Source organism: Pan paniscus, chromosome 19 (assembly GCF_029289425.2).
Source record: "Pan paniscus chromosome 19, NHGRI_mPanPan1-v2.0_pri, whole genome shotgun sequence".
Classification (NCBI taxonomy): domain Eukaryota; kingdom Metazoa; phylum Chordata; class Mammalia; order Primates; family Hominidae; genus Pan; species Pan paniscus.
This window is the reverse complement of record NC_073268.2, coordinates 83,404,853-83,432,277: the sequence shown is the minus strand read 5'-3', so window position 1 is coordinate 83,432,277 and position 27,425 is coordinate 83,404,853. Positions and strand designations below refer to the sequence as shown.

The following is a 27,425-nucleotide window of genomic DNA, read 5'->3' as shown; positions in this document are numbered from 1 at the left end:
TGTATTTTTAAAGCCGTGACTTAAATGATATCTTTAGATTATCACACATTCTCATCTAGGTTCTATTACATCTTAGTTTCTGAATATTCATATAATGACATCTTAAAGTGCCTGTTTGCAAGACACAGTCTAGATAGACATAGTTTTCTAAAAATCAATCAAGGTTTCCCTCAAGATTTATAATAGCTTGAAGGTAATCTAAAATTGTATCTATGTTTCTGGTTTTACCAAAGAATGGCAAATGCAAATAATGTTAACTTGAACAGTCATTTTCCACTGAGAATGTTCATATTCTTAATTTACTTTACAGTTTTGAAGATATATGCTCCAGAAATGTTACCATTCCAGTAAATAATTGAGGAACATATCCCCATTTTAGGATATTTAGTATATCGGTACAAATAACTTGACAATGAATTAACATCAACTTCTCTTTGGTTATGCAAAACAAAGGTGTTGTTGGAATGGAATTTGTAGCCAAAAAGCCCAGGGATTTTGTTTGTTCGTTTTGAGATGGAGCTTGCCTCAGTCGCCCAGGCTGGAGAGCAGCGGTGCAATCTCGGCTCACTGCAACCTCCGCCTCCCAGGTTCAAGGGATTCTCCTGCCTCAGCCTCCCAAGTAGCTGGGATTACAGGCACCTGCCACCACACGTAGCTAATTTTCGTATTTTTAGTGGAGACAGGGTTTCAGGATGTTGGCCAGCCTGGTCTCGAACTCCTGACCTCAGGTGATCCACCCACCTCAGCCTCCCAAAATGCTAGGATTACAGCCGTGAGACATAACACCCGACCAAGCCCAGGGTTTACACCCAGCTCTGCCATTAATGATGGGGGTAATTTTGTCAAATCCTCTAAGCCTCAATTTCCACATCTGTTAAATGAAGATAATAGGATCCACCTTGGAGGATAACTGCAAAATTGAAATGAGATGATTAACACATTGGGCCTGGCCCACTAGAATGTTCCATAAATGTTGGCCCTCTGTGTTCTCCCTTCCCCTTAAAGCAAAACCTTGGTAAATAAATGTCCACACGGACACATATATAATCATGATTAAATGTTTATACACTAAAAAAGTTGGCTTCACCATTTTCTAAATTTTCTCCTCTGCATACAAAATTATAATCTTAAACTGTTTCTCAAAATATCTGAGAACCTTATTCTAAAAATTAAAACAAATGAGGAAGTAGGGAATAGTTCATTTTTAGCCTTATGAATATAATTGAGGGTTTCATTTCTACACCCAAATACCTACTGGTTTCTGCAACAAAGGAAAGCAGTCACGACTTTTTTTTTTTTTTTTTTTTTTTTTTTTTGTAGAGACGAGGTCCACTATGTTGCCCAGGCTAGTCTCCAACTCCTGGACTAAAGCAATCCTCCCGCCTTGGCCCCTTGGGATTACAGGCACAAGCACTTCACCCGGCCAGACCTATGTTTTATGATTTAGATGTTACTGAAAAGTCAGTGACTTAGAGAAAGACACAAAGGCATGCTTATCACATCTGCCACGAAGCTAAGAGGAACGGTTAACACAGATATAACAGAAGCAAGAATCAAAAACGTGGTCAGGCCAGGCGCGGTGGCTCACGCCTGTAATCCCAGCACTTTGGGAGGCCAAGGTGGGCAGATCACTTGAGGTCAGGCGTTCTGGACTAGTCTGGCCAACATGGTGAAACTCTGTCTCTACTAAAAACACAAAAATTAGCCGGGCATGGTGGTGGGCACCTGTAATCCCAGCTACTTGGGAGGCTGAGGCAGGAGAATCACTTGATCCAGGGAGGGGAAGATTGCAGTGAACAGCGATTGCGCCACTGCACTCCAGCCTGGGCGACAAAGCGAGACTCCAACTCAAAAAACAAACAAACAAACAATAAAAACATGTGGTCAAACTTGAAACTAGTGGATGCCATTCATTGCATTTGTTTCAAAGTCCTATGGTTATGGTTGCTGTGGTATGGCTGCTTGTTTTTGGCAGAACACATACCCACAGGTTAGAGAGACAGCTTTGTCAGGAAATGGCGGAGGGGCGGGGGATGGGGGGTGGAGAAGACCAAGTGTAACTGACCACCTTGTCAGAAGCAGCCAGCAGTTTGATGCGGCTTCTGAAAATGACAGTGCTAGTGTTAAAGCTGAAGTTCCAGTGGTTTCAGCACTGGTCCTCCAATATCTAAGATCAGTAAATAACGGCCCATGGGCCAAATGCAGCCCATAGCCTGTTTTTGTACGCCTCTCCAACTACAAACGGGTTTTGCATTTTTAAATGGTTGGAAAAGAAAAAGCAAAAGGCACATAATATTTCGTGGCATGTGAAAATTTTATGAAATTCAAATTTCAGTGTCCACAAATAAAATGTTACTGGAACACAGCCACGCCTATTCATTTACGTGTTGCCCTATGCCTGCTTTCATGTTACGAGGTCAGAGTTGAGTAGTTGCAACAGAGACCTTACGGCTTGCAAGTCTAAAATATTGCTATCTGGCGGTTTGCAGAAAAAGTTAGTTGACCTCTGCTGTAACGCATTGCGTTCAATATTTTCTAAAGGGCAATAAGAAAGAGGAACCACAGGAATGGTGAGGGAGACAAAAGCATTTCATAAATTCAATCTGAAGGAACTGAGAGTAGCAAGCCAGTGGAAGAGAAGATCAAAGGAGAACAATCTAGATGTCTTTTCTTTTTCTTTTTTTTTTTTTGAGGTAGAGTCTCACTCTGTCTTCTAGGCTTGAGTGCAGTGGCGCGATCCCGGCTAACTGCAACCTCCGCCTCCCGGATTCAAACAATTCTCTGCCTCAGCCTCCTGAGTATCTGGGATTACAGGCGCCCACCACCACGCCCGGCTAATTTTTGTATTTTTAGTGGAGATGGGGTTTCACCATCTTGGCCAGGCTGATCTTGAACTCCTGACCTCGTGATCCACCTGCCTCGGCCTCCCAAAGTGCTGGCATTACAGGCATAAGCCACCGCACCCAGCCAACATTATAGATTTCTTTAAATGTTTAAAGAGTCAGCATGTGGAAAGGGCTTGTGTTTGTCACTATAGTGGTAGAAACGATCCTGAAAGCTCTAAGGAGTCAGATACCAACTAAACATGAGAAAGCATCTTCCAACAAATCAAAGTGGAAAATCATAGAGGTTATATTACCAAAAAGAGCCCACACCCAAACGATGGCTGGTATTAAGCCCAAAGGCAAGATGATTGCCATCCAAGATTATCAGAGAAAGGACTCTTAAGTGGGTAGGAAGTTTAACTGGTTTAATACTCAGGTTCTTTCTGTGATTTTATCTCAAAAGAAAGAAAACTGGCCAGGCGCGGTGGCTCACGCCTGTAATCCCAGCATTTTGGGAGACCAAGGCGGGCGGATCACTTGAGGTCAGGAGTTTGAGAGCAGCCTGGCCAATATGGTGAAACCCCGTCTCTACTAAAAATACAAAAAATTAGCTGGGTGTGGTGGCGCATGCTTGTAATCCCAGCTACTCGGGAGGCTGAGGCAGGAGAATTGCCTGAACCCGGGAGGTGGAGGTTGCAGTGATGCAGTGAGCCGAGTTGGCACCACCGCACCCCAGCCTGGGTGACATGACAGAGTGAGACACCATCTCCAAAAAAAAAACAGAAAGAAAGAAAGAAAACAATCATAATTGGCAGGTGAAAGCGTAACGAACAATTTCCGCTACCACATTCACGAAGGATTAGACCCTACAGGGAAATCTACTTTTATTACATATTTATATATGTATTTTATTATATATAGTTATATGTAATAAATATATATATCAATTAAAATGGGCATGTTAAAAAGAGGCCTTTCATTTAAATAGAGTACATCAGCTATAAGAAGAATCACATTAGGAAAAGAAGGGTTATTTTTAGAAAGAGGGCTCTGGTTACACAAAATAAGGAAAGGACATCCACTGTTATATAAAATGAGCTGAAATCTTTCCTTGTGTTACTACAGGAAATCAGCACGGCACTACTTGAAAGAGGAAAAAAGTCTATATATAAAACGGAAACGGGGAGGAATGCGTTTTAAAAAAATGCTAAACTATAAACTACAGTTAAGGGCACAGTCGTGTGACTTATTTGCACCAGACTTCTTCGCAAAATAGTTTTGCAAATGACTTCCCAAAGCACAGCCACCTGTTAGGCTGTTATTTTGGCCTATTTCCAATGGCAATCTTGTCACCCGAGCAAGAGACACACCACCATAGCAACATAAACATCAGGGTGCTGGAATGAAATTTAAAGTAGCAATTTATAGCCCCTGCAGGGCTGGAAATAAACTAATCCTTAAGCCTTTATGACTATGACACAACATTCCCACCGGGCAAAGTTAGATCCCACGGACATCTCAGGATTTCCCATAGGCCATTTGGAAAGCAGAGACTCCAAAATACCTATTGCACTAGAGGGTCCCCCTAAAATAAAGGCATTTTAAAGTGTGAGACAGTACCTAGCCCATCATGATCACCAGGTGTTTTCACACTCCCCACAAATGGACAATGACCATGACCCCTTGTATTTGCGGAGTAGGCTCCTTATTGCATGAGATCAGCCCCTAATACAGGCCAAAAGAGGGCATTTGACAGTTGAGAAAATTGACAGGTGAGGCCCAGGAAAATGAGTCTTTCTCAATCAAATCATTGATATCACACAGCAAGGACTGACTAGGTCTTCCGTGTCCACACTCTTCCACAGTATTGCACCAACCCCAGCTCTGGGCAACTTACAGGTACTTTGGCTCAGGGAGATAAAATGCAAAGGTGTTTCATCAAATGAAAAGGTAGAGTAAAATGAAAGAAAAATCAAGTTTGAAAGTGACTATGCCTGTTTTCAGGGGTAAGTTTTTGCACTGTTGGAATTTGCCATTTGATATTGGAATACATTCTTAAATAAATGTGGTTATGTTATACATCATTTTAATGCACATTCTTTCACTTTTTTTGCTAATGACTTATTACTTGCTGTTTATTTTATATTTATTTTAGACTATGGAAATAATGTTAGACAAAAAGCAAATTCGAGCGATTTTCTTATTCGAGTTCAAAATGTGTGGTAAAGCAGCGGAGACAACTCTCAACATCAACAACGCATTTGCCCCCAGGAATGGCTAAAGAATGCACAGTGCAGTAGTGGTTCAAGAAGTTTTTCAAAGGAGACGAGAGCCTTGAAGATGAAGCTAGTGCCCAGCCATTGAAAGTTGACAACGACCAACTGAGAACAACCACCAAAGTTTACCCTCTGACAGGCACAGTGTCTCACGCCTGTAATCCCAGCACTTTGGGAGGCCGAGGTGAGCAGATCACAAGGTCAGGAGTTCGAGACCAGCCTGGCTAATACAGTGAAACCCCGTCTCTACTAAAAATACAAAAATTAGCCGGGCGTGGTGGCATGTGTCTGTAATCCCAGCTACTCGGGAGGCTGAGGCAGGAGAATCGCTTGAACCCAGGAGGCGGAAGTTGCAGTGAGCCGAGATCGCACCACTGCACTCCAGCCTGGGAAACAGAGCGCGACTGCGTCTCAAAAAAAAAAAAAAAAGCTGATCCTCTTACAACTACACGAGAAGTTGCCGAAGAACTCTGCGTCAACCACTCTATGGTTACTCGGCCTTTGAAGCAAATTGGAAAGGTGAGAAAGCTTCATAAGTGCATGCCTCATGAGCTGAGCGAAAATCAAAAAAATTGTCGTTTTGAAGTGTTGTCTTCCCTTACTCTATGCCACAACAATGAACCATTTCTCGATCGGATTGTGACGTACAATGAAAAGTAGATTTTATACGACAACTGGTGATGATCAGCTCAGTGGTTGGATTGAGAAGAAAATCCAAAGCACTTCCCAAAAGCCAAACTTGCACCAAAAAAAGATCCCGGTCACTGCTGGTCTCTGCTGCTGGTCTGATCCACTACGGCTTTCTGAATCCCGGGGAAACCATTACAGCTGAGAAGTATGCTCAGCAAATCGATGAGATGCACCAAAAACTGCAACTCCTGCAGCCGGCACTGGAAGGGCCCAATTCTTCTCCACAACAACACCCAACTGCACGTCGCACAACCAATGCCTAGAAAGTTGAACCAATTGGGCTACAGAGTTTTGCCTCCTCCGCCATATTCACCTGACCTCTTGCCAACCGATTACCACTTCTTCAAGCATCTCGACAACTTTTTGTACAGAAAAACGCTTCCACAACCAGCAGGATGAAGAAAAAAATGCTTTCCAAGAGTTCGCTGAATCCTGAAGCACAGATTTTTACGTTACAGGAAAAAACAAACTTATTTCTCATTGGCAAAAATGTGTTGATTATTTTGATTAATAAAGATGTATTTGGGCCTAGTTACAATGATTTAACATTCATGGTCTGAAACCACAATTACTTTTGCGCCAATACTTGCTATGGGAGGGGATAAATTACCAGGACTTAAAATTTGAACACTTTTTTTTTTTTTTTTTGAGACGGAGTCTCGCTCTGTCGGGCGCGATCTCGGCTCACTGCAAGCTCCGCCTCCCGGGTTCACACCATTCTCCTGCCCCAGCCTCTCGAGTAGTTGGGACTACAGGTGCCCACCACCACGCCCGGCTAATTTTTTGTATTTTTAGTCGAGACAGGGTTTCACCATGTGAGCCAGGATAGTCTCGATCTCCTGACCTCGTGATCAGCCCGCCTCGGCCTCCCAAAGTGCTGGGATTACAGGCGTGAGCCACCGCGCCTGGCCTTGAACACTTTGAAGTATTGATGCGAAAACAAGTGGTCAGCTGTGGCCAAATGTGCAATTCAAAAAGATCCAAGAAAAGTAGAAAGCAAGTTGAACATCCTGATTGGAGATGGGACACACCCAAACGTGTGTCTTGAGGTGGCTGCAAAGTCCTCTGGTCTGAGCCAGGGTAAGCAGGTTTTACCCCAGCCCATGATTTAGAGAGATGTTCAGTGCAGATCCTGAGCTCAGCAGAGAGCAACATAAGCCTGGACTCCAGCCCTAAAATCCCAGTCCATTAACCCCCAACGTCATTTCTCCACTGCATCTTTTTACTTTGTTCTTAACTTTTCTCAAAAAGAGAGGTGTGGAAGACCCTCAGGGCAGTTCCTTCTCCAGGTCTAGAGAACAGATTTTTGGCCAGGACAGCACTGAGGTGGCCATTCTGGAGATGAAAAATAGATGAATCCGTGATGAAGCTTCTGTGATACCAGGGATCTGGCTGCTTTTGATCTCAGAACCATTACTGAACTTTCTCTTTAAAAAATAAGATGGTCACGGCCAGGCGTGGTGGCTGACGCCTGCAATCTCAGCACTTTGAGAGGCCGAGGTGGGTGGATTACCTGAGGTCAGGAGTTCGAGACCAGCCTAGCCAACATGGAGAAACCCCGTCTATACTAAAAATACAAAAATTAGCCGGGCGTGGTGGCAGGCGCCTGTAATCCCAGCTACCTGGGAGGCTGAGGCAGGAGAATCGCTTGAACCTGGGAGGCAGAGGTTGCAGTGAGCTGAGATCACGCCATCGCACTCCAGCCTAGGGGATAAGAGTGAGACTTCGTCTCAAAAAATAAATAAATAAATAAATAAATAAATAAAAATAAATTTTAAAAAATAAGATGGTTGCCAGGTGAAATGGCTTATACCTGTAATCCCAGCACTTTGGGAGGATGAGGCAGGAGGATTCCTTGAGCCCAGGAGTTGAAAAACAGCCTGGGCAACATAGCAAGACCCTGTCTCTAAACTTTTTTTTTTAATTAGCCCAGTGTAATGGCACACACCTGTGGTCCCAGCTATTCAGGAGGCTGAGGCTTGAGCTCAGGGAGGTGAAGGCTGCAGTGGGCAGTGATTGCACCACTGCACTCCAGTCTGGGCAACAGAGAGAGACCCCATCTCAAAAAATAAAAATAAGGCCAGGTGTGGTGGCTCACGCCTGTAATCACAGCATTTTTGGGAGGCCGAGGCTGGTGGATCACCTGAGGTCAGGAGTTCAAGACCAGCCTGGCCAACATGATGAAACTCTGTCTCTACTAAAAATACAAAATTTAGCTGGGTGTAGTGGCAGGCACCTGTAATCCCAGCTACTTGGGAGGCTAAGGCAGGAGAATTGCTTGAACCTGAGGGCAGAGGTTGCAGTGAGCTGAGATCACGCCACTGCACTCCAGCCTGGGCAACAGAATGAGACTCCATCTCAAAAATAAACAAAGAAAGAAAAATAAAAATAAAAAATAAGATGGTTTCTGACAAACATAACCTAAATGTAAAAGAAACAACTCCTAGAGAACATGGTCAAAAGGCTGAGCACCTACGTAAAAAATGGCTAATTTTAAATATACTTAACCTTTCAAAAGTGTTTTTCTTGAAAAGGCTTAAGGGGATTATTCCATTTGGACCCCTAATAGCCTAATTACCTTAAAAACACACAAGCACACACAACCACCACCAAGCTCCTTTTCAGACAAATTTTGGCAAAAAGAAAAATCTCAAAGTATGCCCATATCTGCAGTACTATAAGTCAAGCTGCTGAAAAGCATAATTACACTCAGCTGTGTCCAAGTTTCCGTCAAACGCAATCCAAAAGAGGTGAACTATTAAGTCCTGAATCTAAAGATTTTTCATTTTGAACATGATGCTTCTTCATGAGCAGCAAAAACATAATATTAAAAAATGAGCATTTGTCATGGCCTTCAATAGCCCAGGGTTTGAGTCTCCAGCCCGCACGGTACAATCTGTACCCCGATGACTAAATGCAATTCTAGTTACCAAACTCCTGGCAATTGGGTGGGGGGGCAGGATTAAAAAAATCACATTTATATCTTTAAACCTATCTCATTTTCACAGTGTTTTTAAGTATTGAGAAAAACCACTTTCATCCACTGCGTCACTTTTATGGAGGCTACAATAATCCAGAATGATGATTCATGTGGGATGTAAGGGCCACATCAGTTTTTTCATCAGCATCAGCATCACTGTTATTATTTTAAGTCAGGGAAAACTCAGCAAAATGTTCTTGATGGAGGGCCACGCCACCAGGGCACTAACTATAGGAAATTTACACAGTTCAGAAGACATGCTCGTCAGCTCAAGCACAGACTTCTCTAGTGATAACCCCTGTTTTCAAAACTACCTGTCCAGGCCAGGTGTGGTGGCTCTCACCTGTAATCCCAGCACTTTGGGAGGCCAAGGCAGGAGGATTGCTTGAGGCTAGGAGTTCGAGACCAGCCTGGGCAATGTAACAAGACACCTCCCCGCCCATCTCTACAAAAAGAAAAAAATTAGCCAGACATGGTGGTGCAGACCCGTTGTCCTAGCTACTCAGGAGGACAGCGTGAGCCCAGAAGTGTGAGGCTACAATGAGTCATGATGGTGCCTGGGCAACAGAGTGGGACCCTATTTCTAAAAATAAAAAGAAAAAACCTGTCCAGATAAGCAGGTGATTACAGATCCCTTTTCTCAGCCATCTATCCAATGATGTTTTTCTACTTTAGTTGCTAATTACCAGTTTAATAAGAGTGTTGTTTTCTATAACTTTTAAAATATATACATAAGTAGATATGGGGTCTCACTACGTTGGCCAGGCTGTTCTTGAACTTCTAGGTTCAGTGATCCTCCTACCTCATCCTGCCAAAGTGTTGAGATTATAGGTATGAGCCACTGCTCCTAGCAACCATTTTTTTTTTCTTGAGACAGGGTCTCGCTCTGTTGCCCAGGCTAGAGTGCAGTGGCACGATCTCAGCTCACTGCAAGCTCCGCCTCCCGGGTTTACACCATTCTTCTATCTCAGCCTCCCCAAGTAGCTGGGACTATAGGCGCCCGTCACCACGCCTGGCTAATATTTTGTATTTTTAGTCGAGACGGGGTTTAGCCAGGATGGTCTCGATCTCCTGACCTCGTGATCCGCCCGCCTCGGCCTCCCAAAGTGCTGGGATTACAGGCGTGAGCCACCGTGCCCGGCCTTAACTGTGTAACATTTTCATTCTTGTCAGTTCTCTTAGTGATGTCTACAAAGAGCTTTCAACTCCCTATAGCCAATGACCTGGGCTTTATTAGATTTTATAGTACAATGGGTCCTGCCACTTTCAAGTAGCAGTTTGTCATGAACACTATCCAAGAAAGTATCTAGAAAAATGTTGGTCTTCAGAGTTTCAATCCAATCTGAGAAGCATTTTCCTACTAGGGAGAAAAGGTGTTTATTTAACCCTTACTGTTACTAAAACATTACACATTTACAACACAAAGGTTAAAGAAGGCCAGGCTTGGTGGCTCATGCCTGTAATCCCAGCACTTTAGGAGGTTAAGGCGGGAGGATCACTTGAGCCTAGGAGTTTGAGACCAGCCTGGGCCACATAACCAGACCCTCATCTCTTCTGTGATACTGGGGATTTGGCTGCTTTTGATCTAAGAATCAGTACTAAACTCTCTCTTTAAAAAATAAGATGGGCCGGGTATGGTGGCTCACGCTTGTAATCTCAGCACTTTGGGAAGTTGAGATGGGTGGATCATGAGGTCAGGAGTTTGAGAACAGCCTGGTCAATGTGGTGAGGCCCCATCTCTGTGAAAAATACAAAAATTAGCCGGGTGTGGTGGCGGGTGCCTGTTCAGTTTCAGCTACTCGCGAGGCTGAGGCAGAAGAAAAAAGAAAATGTTACACGGTTAACTTATTCATACGCCATTACACTGACTTAAGTTATATTTTTCTCTTGAGTTAAACATTTCTAAAATCCCAAAAAATAAGCTAACATTTTAACTGGTCTTCCTTACTCAGAAAAGGGGTCTAAATAATGTCTATTTCTACCTGCTACAGCACTGTCTTTAGTCAAATATTTTGTCTTCTACCTTAAGAGAACACTGGTCAGTGCCAACCCTGCTTCTTTGAAATGCTTCTAAAGTCAGTATATTTCTGCTTTAGTAGGTATTTCTGTTAAATGATGATACAGTAATATTTCTAAATTAAAATTGCCAAGTATTTCGCTGGCTGCAAAAGTGAAGGTCATTAACTGAGTCATTAATGCCACCCAAATACAGATATGTGTCCATGTTGTCATTTTCTTCCTTTGACAGAGGGCAGAATTCAGAAAAAAATTCTTATGAGCTTCCATTAAAGTTTATTGGGTTTATTTCAAGAAACGATGAATGAGTTTAATGATAAGTAATAACCAATTTAAAAAAAAAAACCTGATCAGATACCTAGAGTAGTCAAATTCACAGAGACAGAAAGTAGGATGGTGGTTGCCAGGGGCTTTGGGGTGGGGAGAAATAGGGATTTAGGGTTAAATGGATACAGAGTTTCAATTCTGCAAGATGAAAACTGTTCTGAAGATGGGCCACCGGTGGTGATGGCTGGACAACAATGTAAGTGTACCCAATTCTACTGAAACTGTACACTCGAAAAGTTTTAAGATGGCAAATGTTATGTGTATATTTTTAACACATTTTTCTGCTTTTTTTTTTTTTTTTGAGGTGGAGTCTTGCTCTGTAGCCCAGGCTGGAGTGCAGTGGTGCGATCTTGACTCACCACAACCTCTGCCTCCTAGGTTCAAGCCATTCTCCTGCCTCAGCCTCCCGAGTAGCTGGGGTCACAGGCGTGCACCACCATGCCCGGCTAACTTTTCTGTATTTTTAGTAGAGATGGGGTTTCACCATGTTGGCCAACTCCTGACCATGGTTTCCAACTCCTGACCTCAAGTAATCCGCCTGCCTTGGCCTCCCGAAGTGCTAGGATTACAGGTGTAAGCCACTGCACCCAGCCATTTTAACACATTTTTTAAAAAACAATAAACATTAATAAAAAACTCACCAGGATATACACATCCAGTGAAGTGCAGTCCCCTTCAAATAGTTCCTTTTAGGTGACAGCATGTTTATTTCAATAGTGCTGATACAAAGCAAAACATCTTTGAATCTCCCCTGGGGAATCTAGGGCAGGTTTAGGGGTGCTTTTTTTCATTGTTTTTAACATTCCTGATCATTTTGAATTTTGAAAAGTCTTTTAGAGTTCCAATTTCAAAATAATAATCGTGTTAAATTTTAAAATATTTATTTTAGCCGGGCGCAGCGGCTCACACCTATAATCCCAGCACTTTGGGAGGCCAAGGCTGGTAGATCACTTGAGCTCGGGAGTTTGAGACCAGCCTGGGCAACATGGCGAGACCCCGGTCTCTTTAAAAAAAATTATTTTAGTCCACATGCAGTGTGACTATAAAAGAATAATGTTAATCTCCCTGTGTGATTTAGAAACTGGATCTGGAGGCACCGCTAGTAAAAGTGAGCTGGGGGTTTCCGAGGCGCAGCCATCTTGGATGGAAGGGTAAATCTATAACTCTGAATAGTACACTCTGATCATTTTTAATACCTTCCAATTTGCTTACCTCCACCGGAAGAATTTTAAGTTTTCAACTAAATGTGCCAAAGACATGATGGTGTCGCTTGTGTGTTCCCATCATTTTCAGATACTAATTTTGAGAAACTCACAGGTGCTCATGAACTAACATCTCTGCTGATGATGCCTATGAAAGCCAAAGGTTTTTACTGCCATTAAAAGGAATAATTTCCAAGAGTGTAGGGGTGGTTCTCTTTTTAGAGCATGAAATACAAAAGTCATTTTTGAAGAGGAATATGATTCATTTATCAGAGTTAAACTGAAGAATGTCACTTGGTTTAATACTTAGGTAAAATGGATCATTTGATGGGAGATTAAATTTCTGGACCACTTTCTTCTCTTACTGGGACAGAACATCTACCTTTCCCTAATTATTTCCTTTGATAATCCTGAAGGGTTATTTAATCTCTAAGAAATTGGATTTTTTAGCCCGGCGCGGTGGCTCACTCCTGTAATCCCAACACTTTGAGAGGCCGAGGTGAGCAGATCACCTGAGGTCAGGAGTTCGAGACCAGCCTGGCCAACCTGGTGAAACCCCATCTCTACTAAAAATATAAAAATTAGCCGGGCATGGCGGTGGGTACCTGCAATCCCAGCTACTTGGGATGCTGAGGCAGGAGAATCGCTTGAACCCAGGAGGGGGAGGTTGCAGTGAGCCAAGATCATGCCACTGCACTCCAGCCTGGATGACAATGTGAGACTCCATCTCAAAAATAAATAAATAAATACATAAACTAGTTATTTTCAACATAAAAACACACAAACTAGTGCTCAGAAACACCTGGATTTGGCCTTGATACAGCAAATTTAATCAGAACTGAATGTGTGTGTGTTTTTGTGCGTGTGTGTGTGTAAGATGACATGGGGCGGGGGAACAGTCTTTGGAGATTAGCGGCTTAGATTAGGTACTTAAACAACATTATTATAGGGTATCATCAAATTACATTTGTTGGCCAATCTTATTTCTCTGAGTGATTCAGTCTAGGAAAGAAACAACACCCTAAAGATGGTCAGATATGATGCTAAAGGAATTAAAGAATGATGATTTTTTTTTTCTTTGCTCAGGAATAAACAGGAATTCTAGAAGGTCAAACTTCACCCAAACTTAAAAAGATTAAAAAAAAAAAAAAAAACACACACACACACGCTAAAAAAGTCATTAGATCAATCTGACCAAGAACTTACGCTGGCTTCATGTTTAGATACGTGAGTCGACTTCCACTAACGTCCGATGAGGAGTTTTAAGAGAGGCCCCTATGTCAAAGTGCTGGGAAACGAAAGAATTAGTCACTTTCATGCTTGATGTCAAAATCTTGGTGAGCTCTGGCTTCAGTATTACTAAGTCAACAAACAGTCTTGTATAATGTGGCTCAGGCAGTCAGCCAGGAAGTGGTTGGTGACCCCAAACTCCCTCCTCCACTATGGTTTGCAAAGCCGGTGGCCAAGACAGTGTGTCCTCTGCAGTGGCGCTCTCCTGTAGCAATATGCCACCTGGGAGATCTGCCCAGCAGAACCTGGTGTGATTTTGCCACCCTAGACAGACACTATTGAGATGAGGTTTAAATAGCCAGTAAGCCACCCTTAGAATAAAGCCCTTGATGGGAAGGCTTAAGGACATCTGCCAGACAAACATCAATAAGGCAAAGGACTTACGTGCCAAGTGGAAGCATCTCCTCCCGAATGTGTATTCTGGGATTTATTCTGCCAACACGTGATTTCCCATTCAATGCTCACAGAAAGCAGAGATACGCACCTGGAGCCAGGGCCAGAACAATCCTAGGTTCCTTTGGAAGCTGGTTCTTCCACTCATGATGGCCACAGCCTCCATGCCCTTGTGGGGACTCCTAAGGATCCTGAGTTCTGACAAGAAAGGTTCCACAGACCCCTGCAGCCCTGTAGCTGGTCTTAGGGCAGCTACTCAAGCCATGATTACTTTTTTCCCTCTAAGTATCATGTTCTGACCTAAATTGCATTCATTCTGGTCCAAATCTGGTAGATTTTTTCCCCACACTGCTGCGGGAGACAACCTCCTCTGGAAAGCTGTCTAAATTCAAGACAACCAGAGCCATCTCCTTAAGGACGGGGACCGTAACTGTTCAATTTACACGGAATTCACATTCGGCACTCTCTGCCTCTCAGTGGCTCTCTCTCTCTCTCTCTCTGAACATGGGTATCTATTCTGCTGAAACAAATCTGTAAGCACTTCTATTTCTAAAAAAACAGCTTTGGCCGGGCACGGTGGCTCACGTCTGTAATCCTAGCACTTTGGGAGGCCGAGGTGGGTGGATCACGAGGTCAGGAGTTCGAGACCATCCTGGCTACCACAGTGAAACCCCGTCTCTACTAAAAATACAATTAGCCGGACGTGGTGGCACGCGCCTGTAGTCCCAGCTACTCGGGAGGCTGAGGCAGGAGAATTGCTTGAACCCAGGAAGCGGAGGGTGCAGTGAGCCGAGATTGCGCCATAGCACTCTAGCCTGGGCAACAGAGTGAGACTCCGTCTCAAACAACAACAACAACAACAACAACAACAAAACAAAAAACAGCTTTACTGAGATGTACTTTACCAATTCAATGGTTCTTCATACACTTACAGACTTGTGCAACTATGGCCATCATCTATTTTTAAATGGCAATAAAACCTCTCCAGTGTCCTCTGGCCTAGGAGCTTCAGGAGGGCAGGGATCTACCTGCCCTGTCAGCCGCTGCAGGCCTAGCACCCGGCACAGAGCAGGAGTTCAATAAAGTATCTGTGAATGGATGTTTTCATGATGCCAACCTGCAACTTCCATAGCCCTGTTTTCCAGATTCAAGAAATAACTACTTCTCTAATTCAGCTAATCTCCCTAGGAGAGGCAGAATGGCCCCCAAGATTCCCACTGATTGGTGAGCCCTTTTGGAAAAGAATCAAGAAGTCAGAGACAGCAAGTCGGAGAGATCTGAAGTTGCAGTAGAAGCTCCTGCTGGCCTTGCAAGAGCAAACCGCCATGTTGTGGAGAGGGCCACATGGCAGGACACGGCAGGTGGCCTCTAGGATCGAGCCTCTAACTGATGGATGCAGTAAGGAACTGCATTCTGCCAACAACCATGTGAGCCCTGAAGACAACTCCAAGCTCCAGAAAGAAAGGCAGCCTGACTGACGCCTTGATGTCAGCTTTATGAGACCCTGAGCAGAGAATCCAGCCATGCTGCACCTAGACTTCTGACCCACAGAATTTGTGCGCTAATAAATGGGTGTTATTGTAAGCCACTGAGTTTGTGATCATTTGTAACACAGCAATAGAAAACTAATATACTGCCAGGCGTGGTGGCTCACTTTGGGAGGCCGAGGCGGGTGGATCACCGGAGGTCAGGAGTTCGAGACCAGCCTGGCCTACATGGTGAAACCCTGTCTCTACTAAAAATACAAGACCAGCCAGGTGTGGTGGTGCTAGTCTGTAGTCTCAGCTACTAAGAAAGCTGAGGCGGGAGGATTGCTTGAACCCGAGAGGTGGAGGTTGCAGTGAGTTGAGATCATGCACACTGCACTCCAGCCTGGGTGACAGAGCAAGACTATGTCTCAGAGTAAAAAACAAAAGAGGCCGGGTGCAGTGGCTCATGCCTGTAATCCCAACACTTTGAGAGGCCAAGACAGGTGGATCACTAGGTCAGGAGTTCAAGGCCAGCCTGGCCAACATGGAGAAACCCCGTCTCTACTAAAAATACAAAAATTAGCCGGGCATGGTGGTGGGCACCTGTAATTCCAGCTACTTGGGAGGCTGAGGCAGGAGAATCACTTGAAACCAGGAGGCAGAGGTTGCAGTGAGCTGAAAGAACTGCACTCCAGCCTGGGCAACAAGAGCAAGACTCCAAGGAAAAAAAGAAACACGAAAAAAAGAAACGAAAACTAATATACATACTCCTCTGGGAGTTGGGAGGAAAGCAGTCTGATGGCAATAACTCCTAAATATATGTGACTGATTTCAAACTTCTCAGGGGTATCACTAAGAAATTTTTTAATGAGGATGTATTAAATACAAAAGAATCTCTAATTGGTAAAATTTCAGGCAGTATACAAGTGAAAAAATTTTAAACCTTTTACAGGAGGACATAGAGGATCAGCGTTCCTTAAAAAGTTCCTGTTTTCCTCAGCTTCTTCCTATCCATTCATTCAGCAAGTATTTACTATGTGTGGACCCTAAGTTTAAGCACCAAAGCTGCACTGTCCAGTATGGCAGCCACAAGCCACACATGGTCCTTGAGCACTGCAGAGCGGCCAGTGAAACTGAGATGCGTGTCCACGGAAAATACACACCCGATTTCAAAGACTTAGTGTGAAAAAAATAAGTGAAAAGATTGTATCAGTATTTTCTCATGTGGATTACATGTTGAAAAGATAATGATGGCGATAGACAACAAACAATTAAACAAAATAAGTACAAATTGCGATAAATGCTCTGAAGGAATAAACAGGTGTGGAGAGGCAGATAATAGAGGATATAATTAGCGAGAATATTAAGGAAAAGATTATTTTATTTTATATTTTATTTTGAGACAGAGTTTCACTCTGTCAGCCAGGCTGGAGTGCAGCCTCGATCTCAGCTCACTGCAACTTCCACCTCCCAGGTTCAAGCAATTCTCCTGCGTTGGCCTCCCGAGTAGCTGGGATTACAGGTGCCCACCACCATGGCCAGCTAATTTTTGTGTTTTTGGTAGAGATGGGGTTTCATCACGTTGGCCAGGCTGATCTTAAAACTCCCGACCTCAAGTGACCTGTCTGCCTCGGCACCCCAAAGTGCTGAGATTACAGGCGTGAGCCGCTGTGCCTGGCCAGAGATTTAGATGAGGAAAAAGCTATTGTAGATTGAGTGTTCAGGAAAGACGATGCTAAGGGTGTGATGTTTCCACTTGTAAACCCATGAGTTTGGTATAAACTTTCAAGTTCTAACCCAGGAGAGCAGCAGGGGCTGGGAGCATGAAAGGGCGGTAAAAGGCAGGTTGGTCAGTTGCAGGCCATCACACTGCTCTACTCCCACTGGGTCCCATGTAAATGGCGCCCCCTGGCGGTGTGCAGCCCTGCGACGCTGTTCGTTTGAATGATTTGGATGTTATTTGTAAATTAGAGGTTGCATAGTACAAAAAGTAAAGTTTCCAAGATTATTTTTCCAGACAACTCTACATTTTCCAGATACGATTGGTTTGTCCGTTTTAATATTTGTAATATATTTGTGCCTCATCCTCCTTGTAACCTACAAGAAAAATCTTCACTTGGGAATATACAAAATTTCTGATTTCTAGTCTGAAATTCTCCTTTTCCTCTCCCGGTGGGCTGAATTTGTTAAAGATACATAAAACCTTCTCAGTACAAGTTAGCTGATTTCTAGAACTCAGTCTGTTTCTCTGATACGGGGCAAAAGTGTTACCTAGTTTTCAGACTTGCCTAACACAACAGACCTCCAGGCAACAGAAAACAGGCCAAAGCCCACACAAGCCAGCCAGGGTGCTGCGATCTCACTCAGGCCGCTAAAGCAATGAACCTAGATGTACTTTTCCAGTAATTACTGCTCCTGAAAAACACATTTACTGCCTTTGTGCATACACTTTCACATTTTTAAAAACCCAAAACGTTGTGATTCCCCACTCCCCATCTCATACCTACACATCCCTAGGAGAGGGGAAGCTCTTAAAGAGGTTGAATGTTTAAACTATATTAATTTAGTTTAGGCGGGGCGCAGTGGCTCACACCTGTAATCCCAGCACTCTGAGAGGCCGAGGCGGGTGGATCACCTGAGGTCAGGAGTTCGAGACCAGCCTGGACAACATGGTGAAACCCCGACTCTACTAAAAATACAAAAATTAGCTGGGCATGCTGGCAGGCGCCTGTAATCCCAGCTAGTCGGGAGGCTGAGGCAGGAGAATCCCTTGAAACCTAGGAGGCGGAGGTTGCAGTGAGCCGCGATAGCGCCACTGCACTCAAGCCTGGGCGACAAGAGCAAAACTCCGTCTCAAAATAAATATATAAAGTATATTAATTTCTTTTAATGCCTACAATAAATAATATTCTCCATTCGCCTGAAACGACAGCCTTACTGAAATGAATATTACTCGCTTTGCTTTGGAGTATCAGTCACACTCACGCAATCAGACACAAGGTTTCTGAATTGACTTTCAAGAGCCTTAGGAACTTCCTCCATATCACAATAAGAAAAAACAAAAGTTAATTACTACCTACTTTTAACCAGGGTTTTGTTAACAACAGTTTGCTTCCCTGATCCCTGTATCTATTTACTGTGCCAGGTACTTCCACCCAAGTCACTGGGAAAATGCAGCTTCCTTCATGGACAGAGTCAATTTCACTGACCAGCCAGGAGGACAGCATCTGCTCCTTGTCTGTTCCATTAGTGTTGAAAGGTTTGCACAAATCTATTTACCCGCCCTCCTTTCCCTGTGCCCGTTATGACAAAAAAAAAACCGGAGCTTTGCCAGACAGCTAGGCAAACCTCCACTGTCCCCTGGCTGTGGAACTGTGTCCAGAGATGGTTCCTTCCGGTGGATTTTTGGTCTCGCTCACTTCAAGAATGAAGCCGCGGACCTTCACGGTGAGTGTTACAGCTCTTAAAGGTGGTGCGGACCAAAGAGCGGACAGCAGGAAGATTTAGTGTGAACAGCAAAAGAGCAAAGCTTCCACAGCCTGGAAGGTGCCTGGGGGTAGGAGAGGGGGGCGGGGTAGGGGGGTTGGGGAGAGGGGCGGGGTAGGGGGGTAGGGGGAGGGGTGGTCAGCCATTATTCCCTTATTTGTCCTCGCCCATGTCCTGCTGATTGGTCCACTTTAGAGTGCTGATTGCTCCATTTTACAGAGCACTGATTGGTGCATTTTACTGAGCACTCATTGGTCCATTTTACAAACCTCTAGCTAGCCACAGAGTGCTGATTAGCGCATTTTAGAAACCGCTAGCTAGCCACAGAGAGCTGATTGGTGCGTTCTTGCAGAGTGCTGATTAGCATATTTTAGAAACCTCTAGCTAGCTACAGAGCGCTGATTGGTGCATTTTACAATCCTCTCGTAAGACAGAAAAGTTCTCTAAGTCCCCACCGGACCAAGAAGTCCAACTGGCTTCCCCTCCCAGAACAAGCCACCAAGGAAACCACCTGGATCACACAGAAATCACACGCATGGCCCTGACCTTGGTCCCTTCTCAACAGAAAATTTAAAATAAAATAAAACAACCTCTCAAAATCGTGCTCGTTCTTGAGAAAACTTTTTATAGAATTATCTTATTCAGAATAAAATTTTTATACCAGACAAGGAAAACATTTTCCAAATTACATTTACAAGAAACCTTGGGGAAAGTCTGTGAGATTAATCCAAGGAGTCTTTATCCTTTATATTCAGAGGTATTGACGCCAGCAGCAAACTTAAAATCTCTTCCTTTCAATAATTTCTGCCTTGATATGTTTGCAGATGCATTTCAGGAAAATGGTTTAAAACTGAGAACAAGGCCCAGCGCAGTGGCTCATGCCTGTAATCCCAGCACTTTGGGAGGCCGAAGCGGGCAGATCACGAGGTCAGGAGATCGAGACCATCCTGGTTAACAGGGTGAAACCCCGTCTCTACTAAAAATACAAAAAATTAGCTGGGCGCAGTGGCGGGTGCCTGTAATCCCAGATACTCGGGAAGCTGAGGCAGGAGAATGGCGTGAACCCGGGAGGCGGAGCTTGCAGTGAGCCGAGATCGCGCCACTGCACTCTGGCCTGGGCGAAAGAGCGAGACTCCGTCTCAAAAAAAAAAAAAAAAAAGAGAACAAGGAACACTGTTGGGCATTTTGGCATTTCCATTCATGTCATTCCAGAGGTAGCACCCACCCTGATCCCAAATCCGTTCTCAGAAATGTGCGCAAGAAAACTCTCTAGGGACCCTGGGGGTGCCTGGATGAAGTGCACTGGCCCCTGCCAGGGCAAAGAAGAAAATAATATTCTGTATGAAAAAGTTGTTTTTCTTTCCTTTCTTTCTCTTTTCTCGGAGGGGAGGGGAGTGTTTCTATTTTTCTGCATTGTGCACCATATCCCTAGAGACCACAAATCAATCCCAAAAAGTATATTCACATTTATGTGAATGCAGTCAGAACAGGAACTGTAAAACAAGAACTGGTTTTTGGTTTGTTTGTTCGTTTGTTTTTGTTTTTTTGAGACAGAGTTTTGCTCTTGTTGCCCAGGCTGGAGTGTGATGGTGCGATCTCAGCTCACCACAACCTCCACCTCCCTCGTTCAAGTAATTCTCCTGCCTCACCCTCCCAAGTACCTGGGATTACAGGCATGCGCCACTACGCCTGGCTAATTTTGTATTTTTAGTAGAGACGGGGTTTCTCATGTTAGTCAGGCTGGTCTCAACCTCCCGACCTCAGGTGATCCACCCGCCTCAGCCTCCCAAAGTGCTGGGATTACAGGCATGAGCCACCGCGCCTGGCCAGAACGGTTAAACAGTAAAGAAAGCAATGAAAACAAAAGGATTCCTGCCTTAGATAATATTAGGATGTGCTTAGCGTCTCTTGAGAGACGCTCATTTTACTAACAAGTACCTCTGTGGCAAGGGTGGCAGGTGCAGGGTGATCTTCAGACTGTGCTCCAAGGAGCCTCCTTGGTGAGCAGGTCGCTCACTGGGACCAACGAGTGGCTGCGGGAGGAGGTGGGCCACCCTTCCAATAGGTTCCAATGGGGCTACCCTATGTGTCCCGCTAAGCAGACACAAGGTTGGAGTCCCCAGCCACCTTCAACTAGAGAGTAGAGCCAGTGTACCTGCTTTACACATGGGTCCTCAGGAGAATATTTTCTTCCAGCAAGGAATCTCAGAGGAGGGAGAATTCCATATAGTAGAACAGCCTTGAGCCTTAAATCAGACCTGTTTCTAGCCTAGAGTTTGTCAATGAGGTAGACAACTTAACTGCACCTACTACAGGTCTAGACTTCATTATAAAATGAAATGGCTCACCGGGCATGAACTCTCAGGAGTTCGAGACCAGCCTGACCAACATGGTGAAACTCCATCTCTACTAAAAACACAAAAATTAGCTGGCCGGGGTGGTACAAGCCTGTAAATCCCAGCTATTCTGGAGGCTGAGGCAGGAGAATCTCTTGAACTCGGGAGGCAGAGGTTTCAGTGAGCCGAGATTGCCCCACTGCACTCCAGCCTGGGTGACAGAGCAAGACTCCATCTCAAAAATAAACAAACAAACAAATAAATAAATAAATGGCTCAATTATAAATCATCTCCAATATGCCTTCTAAGTCTAAAACTCTAGAATCATCCGGGGGCAGTGGCTCATGCCTGTAATCCCAGCACTTTGGGAGCCCAAAGTGGGCGGATCGCCTGAGGTCAGGAGTTCGAGACAAGCCTGACCAACATGGTGAAACCCCTTCTCTACTAAAAATACAAAAAATTAGCCAGGCGTGATGGTGGGCGCCTGTAATCCCAGCTACACGGGAGGCTGAGGCAGGAGACTTGCTTGAAACCGGGCGGTGGAGGTTGCAGTGAGCCGAAATCATCCCACTGCACTCCAGCCTGGGCGACAGAGCGAGAGAGTGTGGCTCAGAAAAAGAAACAAACAAACAAAAACTCTAGAATCTACATCTACGTCTACCACATGTTTCAAATGAAGATAATGACAACTTTCTCTCTATAGCAACTCTCAGCTCTCAGGAACTTTTCCTGTTCATACCTTTCCAACAGGCTTATATTCAGAGACCACCATATTTAACACAAACGAGGGACTATTCCAATGAAATGTTTTAATTAAAATTAATCTATGGAATGTTACTTTTATTAATTCTTTACTCTGAAATTAATGTCTAAAACACACACACACACACACACACACACACACACACCAAAAAACCCCACCAACACTCTAATCTAGACAGTAGTTCAGCTTTATTTTCTTGATCTCCCAGAGCTGTTCTTTTTTCCTGGAACTAGAGAACATTTTATGTGTTCAAATAAAGCTAGAGAAATAGTAGAGGCCAGTACCATCTATAGCAAGTCAAAAGGCCTCTGATTTTTCATTTACTTGATAGTGCTGACTTTATCTGTTTTCAAGAAATGTTTTTCCTTTTGCTGGATTAAACACTAGTGACAGGCAAAAAGCAGAGTAAGGAAAAACAAATAATGGGTTTCACCATGCTCTCCTTCTGGCTTGGCTATTAACTAGTTGTGTGGCCTGGAGCACATTACCTAACCCTTCTGAATCTCAATGTATTCATCTGCAAAATATAGATAATAACACACCAGTGCCACTAATGCTCCACCGCCCGCCACCACCAGAGTGTTAAATGAGGGAGAAGGGATAAGGCCAGGCACAAGAAGCAGGCAAAGTGTGGGTTCTCTCACTGATTCTTCAAAGCATGAGCATTTGCTTCATTTTCAAAAGTATGGACACTGCTACCAATGAACTCTGGTGGTTAAAGAGAAACAAGTAGGCCGGGCGCGGTGGCTCACGCCTTTGGGAGGCCAAGGCGGGCGGATCACGAGGTCAGGAGATCGAGACCATCCTGGCTAACACGGTGAAACCCCGTCTCTACTAAAAATACAAAAAATTAGCCGGGTGCGGTGGCTGGCGCCTGTAGTCCCAGCTACTCGGGAGGCTGAGGCAGGAGACTCGCGTGAATCCGGGAGGCGGACCTTGCAGTGAGCTGAGATCGCACCACTGCGCTCCAGCCTGGGAGACAGAGGGAGATTCCATCTCAAAAAAAAAAAAAGAGAGAGAAACAAGTTCCAGAAGTTCCATGTAGGTTGAATCAGGCCCAGAGCCAACCAAGAGTGGAAGCAAAAGTTAGGCTCCCAGGCCGGGCGCAGTGGCTCATGCCTTTAATCCCAGCCCCTTTTTTTTTTTTTTTTGAGTGGAGTCTTGCTCTGTCGCCCAGGCTGGAGTGCAGTGGTGTGATCTCAGCTCACTGCAAGCTCCGCCTCCCAGGTTCACGCCATTCTCCTGCCTCAGCCTCCCAAATAGCTAGGACTACAGGCGCCTGCCACCAGGCCTGCTTAATTTTTTTGTATTTTTAGTAGAGACGGGGTTTCACTGTGTTAGCTGGGATGGTCTCGATCTCCTGACCTCGTGATCTGCCCACCTCAGCCTCCCCAAGTGCTGGGATTACAGGCGTGAGCCACCGCACCCAGCAATCCCAGCAGTTTAAAAGGCTGAGGCAGGAGGATCACTCAAGCTCAGGAGTTCAAGACCAGCCTGGGCAACACAGCGAGTCCCTGTCTCTACAAAAAGTAAAAAAATTAGCCAGGTTGGCAGCACACACCTATTGTCCCAGCTACTCAGGAGGCTGAGATGGGACGATCACTTGAGCCCAGGAGATGGAGGCTGCAGTGAACCAGGATCACGCCACTGCACTCCAGCCTGGATGACAGAGCGAGACCCTGTCTCAAAAAGAAAAAAAAAAAGTTAGGCTTCCAAAGTTTACCTAAACATCTTATTTAAAGAAACTCAAGTTGCTTCCTCGTTTTCAATGTGGAAAAAGGGTCAGTGGAAAAGAGGATGGTGGAGACTGTGGAATTTACTATCGGTTCTGACCCTAGGGGTTTAACATCTGGCAAACTAGGCCTCATGTCTTCATCCATCATCAGATTTAGCTAATCTGAATCCTTCTAATTGGAAACATCTATTAATCTAAATTGCCCTCCTGCTTCTCTGACAAAGCCGAAAATGACTTCAGAATATGAACCTTACAGAAACTGAATCATACTTTGGCCAAAATGAATTATACATTAAAGAATTTATAATTATATTACAGGTGGAGTCTGATGAGTCTGATTTTGTTGGCCAATTAAGAAAGGAAGGGCTGGCCGGGCGCAGTGGCTCATGCCTGTAATCCCAGCACTTTGGGAGGCTGAGGCAGGCGGATTGCCTGAGGTCAGGCATTCAAGACCAGCCTGGCCAACATGGTGAAACCCTGTCTCTACTAAAAATACAAAAATTAGCCAGGCGTGGTGGCAGGCACCTGTAATCTCAGCTACTCAGGAGGCTGAGGCAGGAGAATTGCTTGAATTCGGGTGGTGGAGGTTGCAGTGAGCCGAGATCTCGCCATTGCGCCCCACCCTGGGCAACATAGCAAGGCTCCATCTCAAAAAAAAAAAGGAAAAGAAAAGACAAAAAAAAGGAAGGAAGGAAGGAAGGGCCTCCACCTATATCATTCAAATGTAATTACCCCACGGTATACCTGTGGGTATTTCGGTACAAAAACAAAAGTGGGAAAAGCATCTGCCTGAGTGTTTCAGAAAGCCTGAAGAGGAACCAACTAGGATAAAGAGATTTTGTAGTTAGTAGAGAAGATTCTAGAACTGGTTCTTTTCTTGATTATCACCTGCACTTTTCTGTGTATTTCATGCAGTCCCAACATTGCTCCTAGAATCCAAACTCATATCAAAAAACAAGGTCATTAGGATATGGAGTAGAGGGATCCATGCCTCCCAGCTGAATTACTCTAGCTCAACTGCCCACAATGTGGGACAATCTCCACCTTTTCTGGAAAGACTCCTATTAACCAGTCCCATTCATTTGCCTTTCTCTTTCTCCACAAAGCTATGTCCTGCTTCTCCACTTAAAAGGTCATATGCAACTCGAATCTCTGTCTACCCACCTGGCATCCACCCTTCCAGACCCTGCTTAAATGCTACCTCCTCAAATGCCAACGAACTCCAAAACTCGGTTGTTCATTCTGGTGGAAGCTGATCTCTCCCTCCTTGGCAGCCTGTGTCCCCGTGATGCGTTTTGTAAACTTGCAGCTACTTTGATCTTGTCTTGGATTGTACTTGGGTCTTACCTTAACCCTTGGTCCAGATGGCAAATACGGACAGCCCCTGTGAGCACAGCCACGTTCTCAGTTATGCATCTTTTTCTCTCCCAAAGCACATCGCCCCTCTCACCAAGTAGTGGCTCAATAACATATCTGATAGTTTCGAGGCACCAGATTTAAATATAAAGACGGTCTGGGTGGCCGATTTCATGTGTGTTGCCACACCAAACCACACTAGTGAGTTTCACGTTGCCTTGCTTGGCTTTGGGCTCCCTCGCTGTCCCTGGACAGAGACGCTCAGCAGTCGTGGAATCACCACAAAGGTGGGGAGGAAGAAGGGGAAGAAAGGGAAGCCGGGGCCGGAATAATCCTATCTGAGTCACCACTTCCTGAATACTGGAGCTCGCGGCTTCGCAGGATCGGGAGAAGGGCAGCAGAGCCGCGCTTGGAGGACGAGCCCCCGCCCCGCGCCCGGCGCCCCCAGCCGGCAGCCGCGGCCCCGGCACCACGTGCTGGAGCGCCCTCCAGTGGCCGCGTCGCAGCCCGCGCCGCTCCCCGCGGCGTAAGAAATAAGAGACGCAGAAAGTTTCCGAGCCAGGCGGTTTGCGAAAGGACACAGCCGGGTCCCGAGCCTCGAAGGGCGGACGTGCCGGGAGCTGCGCCCAAGCCCGCGGCGACGGCGAGAAGTCGGGCCCCGCAGGGACCTCCCCCAAGGGCTCAGAGGTTCCTCCCGCGGGGCTCGGGGCGTGCAGATCCCGAGGGCGCAGGGCTCTTCCTCGCACCCCTACCTGACCGCAGAGGGCGGGGAGGGGAGGCTGGGCCCACGGCCAGGTCGGGATGCCCCCCAAACCCCAGCTACAGCGCGCGCCGGGGGCTCTTGGGTTTGCTTTATTCATTTTCTTATTTGGAGGGAGGGGGCGCACCCACTCCCTTTGGCTCATTGTGATCCCCAACAGTCTGGATTCTGGGCGCCCCCGAAGAGCCCACCCGGAGTCCGCCGCCCCACCCAGCGCCGCCCTCCCCCGCTGGGGTGACAAGTGGAAGCCGCAAATCCCCTCCCTCCTCTCCTCCAGCCTTCGGGTTTGAGGGGTAACGTCCACCTGGGTTTCCTGCCGCTCGCCCGGGGCTCGCCGGCCAGGAGGCGGCGGTAGCGGCGGGGGTCCCGGAGCGGGCGAGGCCGGGCCGGGCGCGGCGCTTACCTCGTCTACGGTGAGCGGCATGCAGATCCGGTACTCTTTCAGCAGCATGGTCCTGCCGGCCGCGGACCCCCGGGGCGGGAAGCGGGGGGCGCCCCCCAGACCAGCAAGGCTGCCGCCCAGGCGCAGGGCAGGGCGCCCGGAGCCCGACGCTCGGAGCCGGAGGGCGAAGCAGCCCCCGCGGCGCGCTCAGCTCCTGGCTTCCTCCTCTCCGCCCCAGAGCATGTCAGGGTTTGGGTCCGGGTGTTCGCAGCTCCTCCACCTCCTCCCTCGCCGAGGCCGGTCCTCGCGGAACGCGGTGTTGCAAAGTCAGGGAGGCAGGGAGGGAGACCCGCTGGGGACGACTCTGCTCGGCTGCCCAGGGTGGTAGGAGCGGCCGCCAGATCAGGACATGCCCGGCAGCGAGCGAGGGAGGAAAAAAAGAGAGATTTCCAAAAATTAAAACGAATGCACAAAAGTCACCCGCTCGATCCGCCTCCGAAAGCAGACGGGAACCTGGCGACCCCCCTCCTCCAGCGGGTCTGCCCGATGCTAATGTCACCAGGAACACATTGCAGCCGGAGCCGGAGATGCTGACTTTCCAGACAAAGGCTCGATCGGCTCCTCTCCGCGGGCGGTAAACAAGATTTCCTGCTCTTTTTAGGGCCGGTCCCCGCGCCGCTCCGGGGCTCGGCTCGGGGAGAAAAGGGAAGCCGCCGCCGCCGCTCGGCTCTGCCCGGCTGGGGCCCCGGGCGCCTCCAACCTCGGCTCGCGGCTGCCAGGGGCGGGCGGGAGGAAGCTGGCGCCTTCCGCGCGCGTCCCCTCCCCCGAGTCCCTCGGCTCCCCGGGCGCCGTGCGTGCCCGCGAGTTTGCAGCCACCTCGCCGGGGCCGGAGCGTCCGCGCCGATGCAGTGTGCCTGGGGCCGGGAGGTGGGTGCGGGAGGAGCGAGCGCGAGCGAGGCTGACATCAGCAGCGGCCGCGGCGGGGAGGGTAGCCCCATCCGGCCAATGGGGAAATGGCAAAGAATGTGGAGGATTTAAACAAAACAGCATGTCTCTGCCAGACGGCGGGGCTGCTCCGGAGCGGAGCCCGGCCGGCGCTGGGGAGGCTCGGGCAGAGGGGCTTCCCTCGGCTCCTTTGC

The 27,425-nt window shown here is 46.4% G+C and overlaps 1 protein-coding gene across 2 annotated transcripts in view; it reads right to left on the bottom strand.

Annotated features, from left to right (window-relative positions):
* PITPNC1 (phosphatidylinositol transfer protein cytoplasmic 1) overlaps positions 1 to 26,440 on the bottom strand; it is a 315,351-nt gene extending 288,911 nt beyond the window's left edge. For both annotated transcript variants that reach the window (XM_063599339.1, XM_063599338.1), the window contains exon 1: positions 26,308 to 26,440. In XM_063599339.1, the coding sequence (XP_063455409.1) occupies positions 26,308 to 26,355 (48 nt within the window). In that variant the 5' untranslated portion in view covers positions 26,356 to 26,440. The remainder of the gene's footprint in view (positions 1 to 26,307) is intronic.
* Between the last annotated feature and the right edge of the window lie 985 nt (positions 26,441 to 27,425).